This window comes from Dendropsophus ebraccatus, chromosome 2 (genome assembly GCF_027789765.1).
Source record: "Dendropsophus ebraccatus isolate aDenEbr1 chromosome 2, aDenEbr1.pat, whole genome shotgun sequence".
NCBI lineage: Eukaryota > Metazoa > Chordata > Amphibia > Anura > Hylidae > Dendropsophus > Dendropsophus ebraccatus.
Genome location: NC_091455.1, coordinates 198,631,565 through 198,648,419, shown reverse-complemented (window position 1 = coordinate 198,648,419; position 16,855 = coordinate 198,631,565). Strand labels below are relative to the sequence as shown.

At 46.8% G+C, this 16,855-nt stretch overlaps 1 protein-coding gene across 1 annotated transcript in view; it reads left to right on the top strand.

Annotated features, from left to right (window-relative positions):
- Positions 1 to 814: 814 nt before the first annotated feature.
- DNAJC1 (DnaJ heat shock protein family (Hsp40) member C1) overlaps positions 815 to 16,855 on the top strand; it is a 93,993-nt gene continuing 77,952 nt past the window's right edge. Inside the window, exon 1 of the mRNA XM_069960528.1 lies at positions 815 to 1,129. Coding sequence (XP_069816629.1) covers positions 974 to 1,129 — 156 coding nt within the window. The 5' untranslated portion in view covers positions 815 to 973. The remainder of the gene's footprint in view (positions 1,130 to 16,855) is intronic.

The following is a 16,855-nucleotide window of genomic DNA, read 5'->3' as shown; positions in this document are numbered from 1 at the left end:
CGTAGCCAGGGACCGCGGCTATTAACGGGCACGGTCCGATCGCCGTGCCCGCTGATAAAGTAATCGGATGCAGCTGTCAAAGTCCGATTACTTGATGCAGCTGTTCCCTGGTGTCTAGTGGGGTATCCCCCAAGCACAAGGAGGGAAAACCGAAAACGCAAAAATTGAAATTGGCCCGGTCCTCTAAGGGTTAAAAGTAAATTCCTTAAAGGGAATGTACCATCAGGCCTGGGCTGAAGCACTGGAGGCGGGCCGACTCACCCCCAGTGGGCGGAACCCCCCACCCGTCTTTGACGCGGCTCCATTAAAATCAATGGAGCCATATGATAGAGGGGCGGGGGTTTCCTCCCACTGGGGGTGAGTCAGCCCGCCTCCAGTGCTTCAGCCCAGGCCTGATGGTACAAGCCCTTTAAAATCGACAAATCCGCTCTAAACCAAAAATAGATAGCACACCTGTCACTGCCGAGGGCTTTGAAACGCAGTTGGAACGGAGTCTTATTGCAAAGCAGTTCAGGCTGTATTAATCACAGCAGAATAGGAAGAAGAAGAAGAAGAAGAGCAATACTGAATAAAATATAGTGCCCCTCAGTTCAATTATCTTCAAAAGGCTCTGTGGATACACTTTAGGCTGGGAATACATCCGCCACCATGGACACTGTGTAGCAGCTGCTTCCCTCACCAGTCATGACGCGTCATACACAAAGCGGCAGAAGCGCGACCCAACTATATAGAAAAGTCACTATGGTCACATGACCACCTCCGTACCACGTGACCCGCGCGTCATCACAGTCCCGTCGCAGAGCGCGTATGCCGGCTCTCCATGACTGCTGTGACGTCGTCAGCCCCGCCCCCCACGCTGAGCTCCTGCAGCTGAACTTGTAGTCAGCGGTATAGCCGGGCCTGGCGGCCACGTCTGCTGTGAGGAGGGGGAGGACGGAGCGGCTGCCGGCCTGTGTGTGTGTCGTGCTGCACGATGTGGCTGCCCGGGGCCTGCTGCCGCCTGCCGCTGCTGCTCCTGTGCTGCTGGCAGCTCCCCCCCGCCTCAGCCTGGGACAACGGGGACCTGGAGCTGTTTGACTTGGTGGAGGAGATTCAGCAAAACTTCTACCAGTTCCTGGGGGTGGAGCAGGTAACTGGGGGTGATGGGGGAGCAGGTAACTGGGGTGATGGTGATGATGGGGAGCAGGTAACTGGGGTGATGGGGGAGCAGGTAACTGGGGTGATGGTGGGGAGCAGGTAACTGGGGTGATGGTGATGATGGGGAGCAGGTAACTGGGGTGATGGTGGGGAGCAGGTAACTGGGGTGATGGTGATGATGGGGAGCAGGTAACTGGGGTGATGGTGGGGAGCAGGTAACTGGGGTGATGGTGATGGGGAGCAGGTAACTGGGGTGATGGTGATGGGGAGCAGGTAACTGGGGGTGATGGTGATGGGGAGCAGGTAACTGGGGGTGATGGTGATGGGGAGCAGGTAACTGGGGGTGATGGTGATGGGGAGCAGGTAACTGGGGGTGATGGTGATGGGGAGCAGGTAACTGGGGGTGATGGTGATGGGGAGCAGGTAACTGGGGGTGATGGTGATGGGGAGCAGGTAACTGGGGGTGATGGTGATGGGGAGCAGGTAACTGGGGGTGATGGTGATGGGGAGCAGGTAACTGGGGGTGATGGTGATGGGGAGCAGGTAACTGGGGGTGATGGTGATGGGGAGCAGGTAACTGGGGGTGATGGTGATGGGGAGCAGGTAACTGGGGGTGATGGTGATGGGGAGCAGGTAACTGGGGGTGATGGTGATGGGGAGCAGGTAACTGGGGGTGATGGTGATGGGGAGCAGGTAACTGGGGGTGATGGTGATGGGGAGCAGGTAACTGGGGGTGATGGTGATGGGGAGCAGGTAACTGGGGGTGATGGTGATGGGGAGCAGGTAACTGGGGGTGATGGTGATGGGGAGCAGGTAACTGGGGGTGATGGTGATGGGGAGCAGGTAACTGGGGGTGATGGTGATGGGGAGCAGGTAACTGGGGGTGATGGTGATGGGGAGCAGGTAACTGGGGGTGATGGTGATGGGGAGCAGGTAACTGGGGGTGATGGTGATGGGGAGCAGGTAACTGGGGGTGATGGTGATGGGGAGCAGGTAACTGGGGGTGATGGTGATGGGGAGCAGGTAACTGGGGGTGATGGTGATGGGGAGCAGGTAACTGGGGGTGATGGTGATGGGGAGCAGGTTACTGGGGGTGATGGTGATGGGGAGCAGGTTACTGGGGGTGATGGTGATGGGGAGCAGGTTACTGGGGGTGATGGTGATGGGGAGCAGGTTACTGGGGGTGATGGTGATGGGGAGCAGGTTACTGGGGGTGATGGTGATGGGGAGCAGGTTACTGGGGGTGATGGTGATGGGGAGCAGGTTACTGGGGGTGATGGTGATGGGGAGCAGGTTACTGGGGGTGATGGTGATGGGGAGCAGGTTACTGGGGGTGATGGTGATGGGGAGCAGGTTACTGGGGGTGATGGTGATGGGGAGCAGGTTACTGGGGGTGATGGTGATGGGGAGCAGGTTACTGGGGGTGATGGTGATGGGGAGCAGGTTACTGGGGGTGATGGTGATGGGGAGCAGGTTACTGGGGGTGATGGTGATGGGGAGCAGGTTACTGGGGGTGATGGTGATGGGGAGCAGGTTACTGGGGGTGATGGTGATGGGGAGCAGGTTACTGGGGGTGATGGTGATGGGGGAGCAGGTTACTGGGGGTGATGGTGATGGGGGAGCAGGTTACTGGGGGTGATGGTGATGGGGGAGCAGGTTACTGGGGGTGATGGTGATGGGGGAGCAGGTTACTGGGGGTGATGGTGATGGGGGAGCAGGTTACTGGGGGTGATGGTGATGGGGGAGCAGGTTACTGGGGGTGATGGTGATGGGGGAGCAGGTTACTGGGGGCCGATTGTGGGGGGGGAGCAGGTTACTGGGGGCTGATTGTGGGGGGGGGAGTAGGTTACTGGGGGCTGATTGTGGGGGGGAACGGGAGTAGGTTACTGGGGGCTGATTGTGGGGGGGAACGGGAGCAGGTGACTGGGGGTGGTGGGGGCAGGAGCAGGTAACTGGGGGTGAGGGTGGTGATGTGGATCAGGTTACTTGGGGTGATAGTGGGGAGGGGCGAAGCTATGACTGGTTACAATGTTGCAGCTTGTTGTTATGGTGATGTCTCACATCTGGGGGTGACTAATGATCAGTGATCGCTGTGATCACTGCCATGTCTGCCAGAAACCTATGAATGGCCAAATGTTACTAAACCAGAAGCCCATCCCCAATATTGATGGGGGGAGCAGCCATAGCTTATGATCTTCTGCCATATGATGCTGAGGCTGATGTCATTGTGTAGTTTCCATGTTGTTTTCTCTGTCATTTCTGGTCTTTACCAAAGTTGTTTCATAGCAACCGGCCCATCATATATCCGGTGACCACTGCATATCCCAATCAAGTCACGGGTAGCGGTAGGATAAGAATGGATGAGGTTTACTAGAATAGTGCCCAGCTCCAAGGGCATGATGGGAGATGTAGTTTTGCAGCAGCTGTAGGGCCTTGCGTTTGACTCCTGTGGTCTAGAGCCAGACCTCCTAATCAATGCTGGTTGTTGATTTGAGTGGATGGTCCGAACCTGCCAAGGTTCGGGTTCGTATGAACCCGAACGCTCGGCATCAGTTTCCTGCTGTCTGCCCGCTCCGTGCAGCGGGTGGATACAGCGGGAGGACTGCCTGGAAAACTGCGATACAGCCTATGGCTCCACGGAGCGGGCAGACAGCGGGAATCATTTCTGAGGGTTTGGGTTTGTACGAACCCGAACCAAACCAGGTTCGGACCATCCCTACTGCTGAGTACTATATGAATACTATGCTATAGTTCAGCATCTGCCTATGGAATAGTCATTTACAGGGATTTTCCAGTCTTGTGCAAATCAAAGTTATTCCTAGTTATGTAGCTTTCACTTTGTGTTTTACAGGTTATTAGGAATTCTAGAGTCTTGTGATTAATGGAAACATTAAGGTTTGTGTTTAGAGAAATAAAATCTGGTCCAGGTCATCGCTGTACAGTTTGTTACAGTGTATCAGTGTAGACAAGGTCAGGTTGGGACTGCCTCTGTGTGAACAAGAATGTCCTCTCTACCAGTGAAAAATCAATGCCGCAGTGCAGAAATACATACTTCTCCAACAGCTACAAACCAACACTGCAGTGCAATACGTACTACTCCACCAGCAACAAATCAACACCACAGTGCAATACATACTGCTCCACCAGCAACAAATCAACACCGCAGTGCAATACGTACTGCTCCACCAGCAACAAATCAACACCGCAGTGCAATACGTACTACTCCACCAGCAACAAATCAACACCGCAGTGCAATACGTACTACTCCACCAGCAACAAATCAACACCACAGTGCAAGAAGTACTTCTCCACCAGTGAAAAATCAATGCCACAGTGCAATACGTACTACTCCACCAGTGAAAAATCAATGCCACAGTGCAGCAATACATACTTCTCCAACAGCTACAAACTAATGGTGTGTTTACACAGAGATTTATCTGTCAGATTTTGGAAGCCAACGCCAGGAACAGACTATAAACAGGGAGCAGGCCATAAAGGAATGACTAAGAATGACTTCTCCTCTTTTCAAATCCATTCCTGGCTTTGGCTTCCAAAATCTGTCAGATAAATCTCTCTGTGTAAACGCACCATAACACTGCAGTGCAATACATACTACTCCACCGGTAACAAATCAGCACCACAGTGCAATAAGTACTTCTCCTCCAGTAACAAATCAACACCACCATGCAATAAGTACTTCTCCACCAGTAACAATTTTACACCACAGTGCAATAAGTACTTCTCCACCAGTAACAATTTTACACCACAGTGCAATAAGTACTTCTCCACCAGTAACAATTTTACACCACAGTGCAATAAGTACTTCTCCACCAGTAACAATTTTACACCACAGTGCAATAAGTACTTCTCCTCCAGTAACAAATCAACACCACAGTGCAATAAGTACTTCTCCACCAGTAACAATTTTACACCACAGTGCAATAAGTACTTCTCCACCAGTAACAATTTTACACCACAGTGCAATAAGTACTTCTCCTCCAGTAACAAATCAACACCACAGTGCAATAAGTACTTCTCCACCAGTAACAATTTTACACCGCAGTGCAATAAGTACTTCTCCGTCAGTGAAAAATCAGTGCCGCAGTGCATAACATACTTCTCCAACAGCTACAAACTAGCACTGCAGTGCAATACATACTACTCCACCAGTAACAAATCAACACCACAGTGCAATTTAAAAAATGCTGAATTGCTGCAAAACTCATTGTGCAGTTATCTCTTGGGGGATATATAATGATTACAGGTTATGTCTGATTAGATACTAGATCTTGCCACAGGAGGGTGTAAAAGTGCTTCTGCTGCTCTGTAAAAAGCATCTCAGAGGCTACTATTGGGTAGTGTCCCTCTAAATGAGAGATCGTGACAGCTAGATGTGACACCAAGCCACACACAAACATTTTGACCAGTTGACAGATTATAAAGGCCATATTACATGGTATGATAATGAGGGAGAAGCGATCTCAGAGCGTCAGCTCAGCGCTCACTTCCCCCTCGTTCCCCGCTCGCTGCCTGTGCTATTACATGCTCAGACAGCGAGCGGAGAGCAGCAGGAGGGGCTGCCCGCACAATCCTTCACTGGACTGAGAGACTGAGGATGTTTGTTTCAAAAAACTGGCCATCGTCTAAGCTGTGTTTACCCAGCTGAGTTATTAGGAGCAGCGGTTACACGAACACACAGTTCATGGCCCAGCCAGACCACCAGTAGAGAGGGATATTTGATTGGCTAAAAAAAAGCACAAGCAGCTCCCACAGTTTAGAACCATAAGATGCCTTTATTACACACTTCTGTTCATCCCAGGTTGGAGTAAGGAGGCCTGTAATGATAATGTGTGGAAAACACGCTGCCCCCTGCTGGTATGATCATGTTGGGAGGACAGACTGTTCCCTGCTAGTGTGATGTGGGGAGGACACACTATCCCCTGCTGGTGTGATGTGGGAAGGGCTCGCTGCCCCCCTGCTAATGTGATGTGGGGAGGACACACTATCCCCTGATAGTGTGATGTGGGGAGGACACGCTGCCCCCCTCTAGTAGTGATGGGAGGGACACTAACAGGTCAGTGATATGTACAGGACATCCTGCAGCTACATGTGTTGTCTACAGCTTTTGATTTCCTATTTTGAAGTTTAGGTGGAACATTCACAATGTATCCTACATATAAGCGGACATGCCTCAGGCTTAAAGTGTCACTGTCGTTATAAAATTAAAACTCTTAGGGTACGTTCACACTTACCTGATCGGCAGCGTATTTTCTGCAGATTTCATTTAAAGCGACTTTGTACCCACAATCTGACCCCCCAAAACCACTTGTACCTTCGGATAGCTGCTTTTAATCCCAAGATCTGTCCTGGGGTCTGTTCGGCAGGTGATGCAGTTATTGTCATAAAAATAACTTTTAATCCAGCAGCGCTGTGTCTAACGGCAGGGGCTTAGATTTGTATATGCATTAGGCGGGCACACCCTCTCTGTCCCTCCTCCTCATGTTCCAGGAAAATTGCTTCCTATTCCCCACCTGTGTGTATAGTGAACATGGGCTGGATCGTTAATACACCTGTGCGAAGCTCAAACAGCAGTAAATGTTCCTGGAGCATTCCTAATGACAAGGAGGGTGGGGAGGAAGGACAGAGAGGATGTGCCAGCCTAATGCATATACAAATGTAAGCCCCAGCTGTTAAGACACAGCGCTGCCCGATTAAAAGTTGTTTTTATGACCATAACTGCATCCCCTGCCGAACGGACCCCAAGACAGATCTTGGATTAAAAGCAGCTTTCTGAAGGTACAAGTGGTTTGGAGGGTCAGATTGTGGGTACAGAGTCGATTTAAATAACTGCACACAGCATCAAATCTGCACCATCAAATCTGCTGAGGATCCTGTAGGTGTGAACGCACCCTTAACCAACAGTATATGTGATATAAAGCATGTCAAAAGTTTTGATGGTTCTATGACCTGTACTAATCAGGAGAACGAGCTGGGAGAGGGATGTGTCCTCTCCTTGCTCTAAAAGAGTTCTCCATCATAAGCCAGACCCCCCCCCCCCCCCCCCCAAACGCAGAGCGGAGAGTTGGTGCAGTTGCTGCACCGTGGTGTTCAGACCTGGACTGATCAAAACTTTTGACATGTCTCTATGACGAGTAAATAAAAAAAAAATTTTTAAACAACAGTGACACTTTAAAACAAAGCTATACTTACTTGTATCCAGGTACAGTCTCCTGAAGTGTTTGGTCTCTTTTTTTTTTTCGACCAGCACAAGACTAAAAAGTCTGGACCTGAATACAAGTAAGTATAATTATTAACTTTCTTTATGTTACATCCCCTGCCAATTTTAATTTTGAAAGCTATAACAGTGACATTTTAAAATCTGCAGGTCAGACTGTTTTTACAAGAAAGTAGCTGTGTTTTTCTAATCCTGGACAACCCCTTTAAATGTTATTGTTAAAGCTAAAATGGCATATATAAGACTACACTTTTTGTCTATTTTTTGCTCTTGCAGTTGTGTCTATCTAATAAGCTGAGACGCTTATTCACTTCTGCCGCCATTTGGTATTCTAAGCCGTTCTCAGCGGTTTCTCATTGAACACATTTTAAAAAGTTCCTAATTCATGTCCGTACCGTGGTTGCGACCCTTAAATCTTATGCATCTCTCTATCGGAGTAGCCGTTCCTGCTGTAGTAAATCTCATAACAAATTGAAAATCAATACTGTGTAATAAAAAGAATTAATGTCCTCGCTGACCATTCACTCTACCTTACTTAGCGTAAAGGGGTCCAACATGTTCACAAGAAGTGGCCTCATAGGCAGTCATGCATCATGTGATATAACAATTCATTTACTGGACTATATCAGGGTGCAGTCTCCATCATAGACTTCTGCTAGGACACGTACATTTACTTACAATATAGTCTCATATAAGATACAACATACAGGCCAGCAGTTCCTGTTTTTTTTTTTTTTTTTTTGCAAGACTTTCTCACAAAGAGGTAGGAACTGTGCAAACCTTGTTGGTTAGGAAGGGCTTAAAGGGTGCTTATAATTTAAGCAAACTTCTGATATGTCATAGCGATTTGTATAAGTCGTGGTCTGGGTGCTGAGACCCCCGCTGATCGTGAAGGGGAAGACCCGTACTGTACAGCAGCACATGCTCTGCCTTGTCATCTCCTTCTCGCTGCTAAAGTAGCTGTTGACGGAATTTATTAGAGCCCTAAGGAACTTTCGGTAATCGCTGTACCAGAAGTCCATTGGGCTGTTACAATTCCGTCCACCGCTACTTTAGCAGTGACATAGAGATGACGAGGCAGAGTGCACGCTTCTGCCCCTTCATTCTAACAATCGGTGGGGGTCTCAGTGACATGTCAGAGGTTTGTATCAGGCGCGGTCTAGGTGCTATGATGTCAGAAGATTGTTTAAATGATAGGTACCCTTGTTCTAATGTCAACACTTGTAATGAATGTATTAGGAACTTCTTAGCATCTTGTGCTTCGTTATTCCACCCACCAAAGTTATCCCAAACTAATCCCTGCCATTCTGGGGATACATGTGGGTCTCTGTGTTGGCCCCATCGCAGCACCTGGCTTTGTACATTGCAATAAGTAGCTGTCATGATCCACCTGGGAACCTGTACAGACAATAATTTGCTGGAAATATAAGGGTGGGTTCATACTGAGGAATTCTCGCGGATAAACTCAGCGGAATTCCGCAGTATTGCCGCGCGCCTTTTCGCCGGCTCCATAGACACCATTCTATGGGCCGGCATATTCCGCGTTCCGACGAAAGAAGGGACATGTCACTTCTTTCGGCGGAATACGCCGGTCTATGGAGCTGGCGGAAAGGTGCGCGTCTGTGCGGACACACAACGGAATTCCGCGGACATTGTCCGCGAGAATTCCGTAGTATGACCCCACCCTTAGAGACCGAACTAGATTATAGGATAGACGCACAAGGCATGTGCCTTGTGTGTCTAAATTTTTTAATCTAAATCAACAGTAGATGTGATATAAAGCAAGTTTGCAATATACATTCATTATTTTTTGTTATCATGCTGTAAAACAAAGAAAGCTGTACTTACCAGAAATCCAGGTCCAGTCTCCGGAAGGCAGATTTTCTGACTCGTACTGGTTGTAAAAAACAGACTAAACACAGGAATTCTGGCCAGTACAGAGACACAGCTCAATGTATCTATTAATCACATGACTGCCTTCTCTCTGTGAGCGCTCAGATAGCCTGGGATACACAGGACGTCCTGTTTTCTGACTCTTTTACGGGAAAAAAAAGTCAGAAAACAGGAAGTGCCGTGTTTTTCATGATAACTAAAAAAAAATATATAAATTACAAACACTTGGTGTTGGATGCTGCACTAAGGCTGTCGGGAAAACATGGATATATATGTTTTCAAGGTTTTCTTAGGGCGGCATCCATCTTCCCCTGGCAGCAAGAGTCAGATGCCAAGCGGTCAGGTTTGGAGGACGTTGCCGAACCCAAACAGTTTGACAGGTCCGCTCAAAACTTCTAATAACCTATGTGCATACACCTTGATTAGCCCTCAGATAATGGCCATCTCTCTTTTACCCCATATACATGAAAGTTAGGCTTCAAGAAGGCTTCATACATTCTTAATAGGGAGAGGAAAGGTTCACACAGCTCGCTGGCTACTCATCTTCCCGAAATCCAACATGCCGATCCTTCTCTCCCCTACATTAGATGCATAGCCAGTTTTGCTGTCTTTTCAGTCATCATCATGGCCGCGAACCTATGAGCATATGACTTCTCTTCTTTTATTACCACCATAGACTTTAGCGGAGATGCCCCCCCACCCCGATCTCATTTAGGACTGTGTTATCCCCCCATTGACCTCCTCCATCTTTTATACAGAGGTCTTCCTTTCAAGCATGTACCTATACATCCAGTCCATCCCGGGGCGGTTAGGAGGTCCCGCTCCCCACCGCACTGCCGCCCGCCCCATACTGTCTTTAGATGTCAGTACGCCTGTGGGGCTGGGGGCAGTGTCGGTCCGGTCCCCGGTTGATAAGCGCTCTCTTGGAGATGTCCCGGGGATTCCCCAGCAGAGCGCGCACCAGTGATCTCAGTGTACGCCGCCGGCCTGAACTTCCCGGAAGTACAGGCCGGCGGCGTACACTGAGGTCACTGATGCGTGCTTTGCTGGGGAATCCCCGGGACATCCCAAGAGAGCGCGTATCAGCCGGGGGCCGGACCAGGAGGAAAGAAGAAGACAGCCGGGGAACGAGGTGCTAGGTGAGTTGTGGTTTGTTTGGTTTTTTTTTTTGAATGGGGGCCATCTATAAGGGGAGAGCGCACAGGGGGGCTATATACTACAGGGGGGACCTCACAGGGGGGCTATATACTACTGGGGGGACCTCACAGGGGGGCTATATACTACTGGGGGGACCTCACAGGGGGGCTATATACTACTGGGGGGACCTCACAGGGGGGCTATATACTACTGGGGGGACCTCACAGGGGGGCTATATACTACAGAGGGAGAGCACAGGTGGGCTATATACTACAGAGGGAGAGCACAGGGGGGCTATATACTACTGGGGGAGAGCGCAGAGGGGGGCTTTATACTACTGGGGGGAGCTCACAGGGGGCTATATACTACTGGGGGACAGCGCACAGGGGGCTATATACTACAGGGGGTAAGCGCACAGGGGGGCTATATACTACTAGGGGAGCAACAGGGGGCTATATACTACTGGGGGAGAGCGCACAGGGGGGGCTATACACTACTCGGGGAGCAACAGGGGGCTATATACTACCAGGGCAGTCACCCCCTTTGTACCTAATATCAAAGGGCTGGTGAGAGAGAAAATATGCCAGTTTTCCCGCTAATAAGCAGCAATTCTGTACGTAAATAGTTGAACTTTGTGAAAAGTAACAAAACACGTTTCCTACGGATGTTCAGCTCGGACCTTCACCTGACTATAGACCTCGGTAAGCGGACCTTCACTAAAAGTTGTTGAGTACCCCTGCTATACACACTATAGCTCCATGTAATGTGCTATTGGTGACTTTACCTAGCAAATGGGTTTTGGATGGGATGTGGAAAGGTGTCTTCATCAGGCATGCTAACACCGCTCTTTGTTAGAGTAGATATAACGGATGGTACTCTGCGTATACTGGGAGATGATGACCACTCGGTTTACATAAGCGATGTTAACAAGAGGCATAATAGAGGTACACACAGAGATGAATGTTGCTGGATTGGCACGTTTCATGTGCTTTTAGCATGGAAGCGTTTACATTTGTTTATTTTGCATGGTGCGTCTGATGCTTTGTACACGTCCATAATGACAACACTTTTTGTCCTGGCTTCTATAACACTCTGTTTTTCACTGGAGACACATTCCAGGGTTAATGGCTCTTAAGGTTTTAGTGTTAATGTGTTTCAGAGCCAACAATAATGTCACCTGGTTAATCCATTTATAATGGGTGAATGACTGCGTTCTATAAATTGTGACAAAGTAAACCTATCGCTTAAGGAGACTCTTATAAGTCTAACATTATTGGGGGGGGGGGGGGGGTGTTAACAGGGCTTTCACTTGGAAACTTTTTGCACAAGTGTAAAAATTTTGACCAAATACGCGTTTGCTCAAAATTTTTGGACAATTTTACACCAAAGCCAACACAAAACCATTTATGTATCCCCTATATTTTAAAGCTCCTGCTCAGTTTGCTAATAATGTACTTGAATGCCCCTATTCCCTGCTCCCACTGTCCTGACAAAGCCCATTTCTGCTGTTCAGCGTGTTCTCATCTTGAGAAAAGGTCAGTGCCCGCTCAGCCAATCAGAGGCAAGGTGCGGTCACTACTGTGGCTGCTGATTGGCTGAGCAGGCGCAACCAGGAAGTGCTGAAAAATTGAACTGGACTTCATCTCTGGGAGGTAGCAGGTGTAAAGGGGTTATCCAGCTCTACAAAAACATGGCCAGTTTCCCCCTACTGTTGTCTCCAGTTTGGATGGGGTTTTGAAACTCAGTTCCATTGAAGTAATTGGAGCTTAATTGCAAACCACACCTGAACTGGAGACAACAGTAGGGGGAAAAGTGGCCATGTTTTTGTAGCGCTGGATAACGCCTTTAAGTTTTTTTTTCTCCTTTTGTTCCCAGTTGCACCATTTTAAGGGCCATTTTTGAATGGCAGGATCATCATCTGGCCTTGTATGTTGGGGAAGAATCTGTGACAGAACGACGCTGGTTCCTGGTCTGCATCATGCACCACTAATAATCTACCATGTTTTTTAACCTGTTCCAGTATCATGGCATCATTATGCAGTGTGGGAGCATGTAGTTCTTGCATTATGGCATAGGATGATGTAGGAGCTGTGTCCCTGTGGTATCACATTACTGAAAAAGACGGGATCAGTGTTAACTCTTATTCCGTCTATTTATCCTGGGGGTCAATAGTGACATTAACATAAGTAGTTTTACAAAAAAAGGGAGGCTCCCCTTATAAGCAGACCAGTGCTCCTGTAACACTATCATGGTGTGTGCTGATGGGTTGTCTTGGCAGCAGTGGGGAATATTGTAGTCTTTTGAGAGTTGGCCATACATGCCAATATTGGTAGGACCACCTGATTACTTATTGTACATAAAGACCGATCGTTCGGCATTTGAATACCGGTGGCTGGCAAAGTTGGATGCAGCGCTAGGGAGTCCAGGAAAACATGGATACAGCCTATGGCCTATGGTTGTATCAATGTTTTCCGAGACTCCCTAGGGCTGCATCCAACTTCAGCCACTGGTAATCAAATGCCGAACGATCGGTCTCGAGCATGCTTGAGTCGTGCTCATCTCTATTCCACATCTGGCAACCAAGCGCTCAAAACCAATGTGTGTGAGCCGCCTTAAGTTTGTCGGAGAGAGTCAGGATGGTCCTATGAGCCACCCATTGGATTTCACAAACGTTGCATTGTTATCACATCCTGAGAGTGACCGTATAACAAAGAGATTTCCGTCATACCAGGAACATCTATGGGATGTCCACATACCCCCTCAGATCTTGCCTAATCACGGCCCAGACACTATGTAGTATACAGCCAGGTTACTATTATGTCTATAGGATGTGTGTTTTTTTTTCTTTTTTTAGTTTAGTAACCAGATAAAGGAAGCTGTTCCTTCTGCACAGTGTCAGCATGCCTCTGCTTTTTCTTAAAGGAGATATTCCATGTATTGTTTTATCCTCGTCGCCCCCCTTTTCTCGCAGTCTTCTATCATTGACAAGGTAATCTGTAATTCATTTAACTCTAAGGAAGGGCAAGTTCTGTAACCGATGGCCTGAAGACACGTCTTCTCGCTGTGTCTCCATTAAATGTAAACAATGGCTGCCTTTGCGGTCTGCACAATTTACGTAGCTGTATAATTTATTGACTCCTTTTAACAGACTGATACATTATAACAGGGAACAAGCTCCATGGATTCTTTAAAGTCTGCAGGTCCCCCCCCCTCTCCACCCTTTGAGTTGGTAAAAGGGACGTTCTTTGTGATGTCCTCCGATGCGTGCATCATTGGGAACACTTGAGAACCATTTCTGATAAATGACTGCAGGCAGCATCCATCAAAGCTAATGCACCTTCTATCGCTAATGGTGTCCCCGGATTGGCTCCTGTAATTACTGTATGGACCGACCCTGGTCAGTCCCTACACCGATCGTCTGTTGAATAGCATCTGCTCCATTTTCAGGCCTGTTGAATGCACCACTTTGCGATGCTTCTTGATAACCCTAGTGGCTTTGCGTTTTAAGTATTTCGAATGTTCTTACTACATCCTAGAATATAAATTCAGTCAGTCGGTTTATTTGCAGCAGTGTTGCATGTGATCCATGACCTGCAGGAGTTTACTTTATTGTGATTCAAATTAATTCTATTTTTCTCATCAGACACATGACAGGATGCACATGATGAAGCTGTGCAGGTAGATCCTGCTTGGTCCGCCATGGTGCTTCTGTATACAATTCTCTTTTTTTTTTTTCTAAATTTTCATGTTATTGAAATCAGGTGCTTATAGAAGTTGGGTGTACAGTGTGGGTGTTACAGTTGTGTATGGCAAAGTCCATGCCTTAAAAATGATCAATAAACGGTGCAGGTCATTGAACCCTACAGGGACACAATTTGGGTGTAAATTATAAACTCACGCTAAACTGTCTTAACCCTTAGACGACCCAGGGCGTATAGTTACGCCATGGAAGTCTGTCCCCAGACGACCTAGGGCGTAACTGTACGCCCTGGGTGTTATTCCCGCTATGAAGCGCGCTCCGGAGCAGTGAGCAGCCGGGACCTCACCGGCAATGACACGCTGCAGCGATCGCGCTGCCGCGTGTCATTAACCCCTTAAGTGTAAGTGACAGGGGGAGTCCCCTGTCACTTACCGATCGGGACCCCCGCAGTCACACTCGGTAAAACGGACTGCTGGAGGTCTCTTACCTGCCTCCATGCGGTCCGATCGGCGCTCTGCTACTCTAAGCCTGCACAGGCAGGCTCAATGAGCAGATCGCCGATAACACTGATCAATGCTATGCCTATGGCATAGCATTCATCAGTGTAGAAATCAAACCAATCTATGTAAAAGTCCCCCAAAGGGACTTCAAATGTGTAAAAAAAAAAAAGTTAAAAACACTATTACACTACCCCAAAACCCCTCCCCCAATAAAAGTTGAAATCACCCCCCTTTCCCATTATATAAATAAAACATATAAAAATAAATAAATAGATAAACATATAATATACCGTAGCGTGCGTAATTGTCCGATCTATTAAAATATAACAAGCGTCATTGCGAACGGTGAACGGCGTACACGAAAAGAGGGGAAAAAGTGCGCGGATTACCGATTTTATGTTACATTATATATATAAAAAAATTAATAAAAAGTGATCAAAACGTCTGATCTTTACACATATGGTATTAATAAAAACTAGAGATCATGGCGGAAAAAATGACACCCCATACAGCCCCATAGGTGAAAAAATAAAACCGTTATAAGCGTCACAATAGGCCCATTTTATTTATAATTAATTGCCAAAAAAAAGGATTTCATTTAAAAAATATATATAACATTAGAGAATCTGTGTAACCTGCATATGGTTGTGTTCGGACTGACCTATAGAATAATAGTGTCATGTCGCTGTTACCATATAGTGCATTATGTAGACACAGGAACCCCCCAAACGTTACCATATTGCATTCTTTTTTGCGATTTCACCAATTTATATCTTCATAAATAATATATTTGGAATTCCATCATACATGTTATGGTAGAATGAATGACGCCATTACAAAGTACAACTATTCCTGTAAAAAATAAGCCCTTACATGGCTTGTAGATAGAAAACTGAAAGTGCTGGAGCTCTTAGAAGGGGAGGAGGGAAAAACGGAAACACTAAGATCAAAATTTGCGCGGTCCACTGGGTCATTTTGGGCCTGGTCCTCAAAGGGTTAAAGGGGTTATCCAGTGCTACATAAACATGGCCACTTTTCCCCCTCTCTTGTCTCCAGATTGGGTGGGGTTTCAAACTCGGTTCCATTGAAGTAAATGGAGCTTAATTGCAAACCACACCTGACCTGGAGGCGGGAGGGGGAAAAGTGGCCATGTTTTTGTAGCGCTGGATAACCCCTTTAAGCCTTTGTACCATTTGATCCATAGTTGCTGCCACATGATGCTCTGGTGATACTAACTACGGGGTGTTCTCTTATCCCTGTTAAATACTCAATCTTACCGAACTTCCGTGTGCCCCTAAATCAGATTGGAAATATGGAAGGATTCTAACGCTCCATAGAAGCCTCAGGCTATGTTCACACGCTCAGTATAACTACAGATCTGCAATTACGGACAAATTTGGGGCCTGATTTCTTTTGGGCTGTCAAAATCCCAAGTGCGGACCGTAACTGCGTCATGGACACACCAATTGAAGTCTATGGGATCTGTATATTTTCCAGTAACATCAGCTAAAAATGTGGGTCCGTAGTTCTAGCTAGTGCCCCTTTTTTTTTTTTTTTTTTTTTTTACACTCTACATTTTAACGGATCCCCCTCCCAAAAATTCATAGTATAACTTAATATACGGTCCTGGAAAAAAAGACAGAATGTTTAAATGTAGCCTAAGAGCCCATTCATACAAGTAAATACTGCCCCCCCCCCCCAGATCAGCATGGAATGTGTTACCAATCATCAAAATTGTAGTATTAAATTTTTAACAGTTTTTATGATTTTATTTATTTATTTTCCCAGTGGGGATTCCCTTACAAACAGAACTTTAGAATCCATATCCTGTTCTAGTGGACCTTGTGCCTTACCATATTAATAATCTGATCACCTGGGGAAATTACTATTAGGTTGAATACATATGCTTACTATCGCTGTGTATTGGTAGATGTGGAAGATGCCCCATCTCTAAATAAGTGCAAATAGCTGTAAATTAGATGTTGATATACGGTAATATCTTAGGTGTATGAAAAGGGGAAAATATAAAAAATGTATACACTTTTTTTTTTTTTTTTTTTTAGTGTATTATATATTTAATATAAATTTTAACGTGCTTATTCCATGTTTATTTTTCTATAATATTTTACTCTTTATAATTCTTCCTAGATTGCCCCGTGTTTTAAGTCTTTAATATACTGGGTGAATTCTTTGCTGTTTATATATAATTAATTTCCTATTTAGTAAGAAAGTATAAGTGGTCAGAGGTATTTG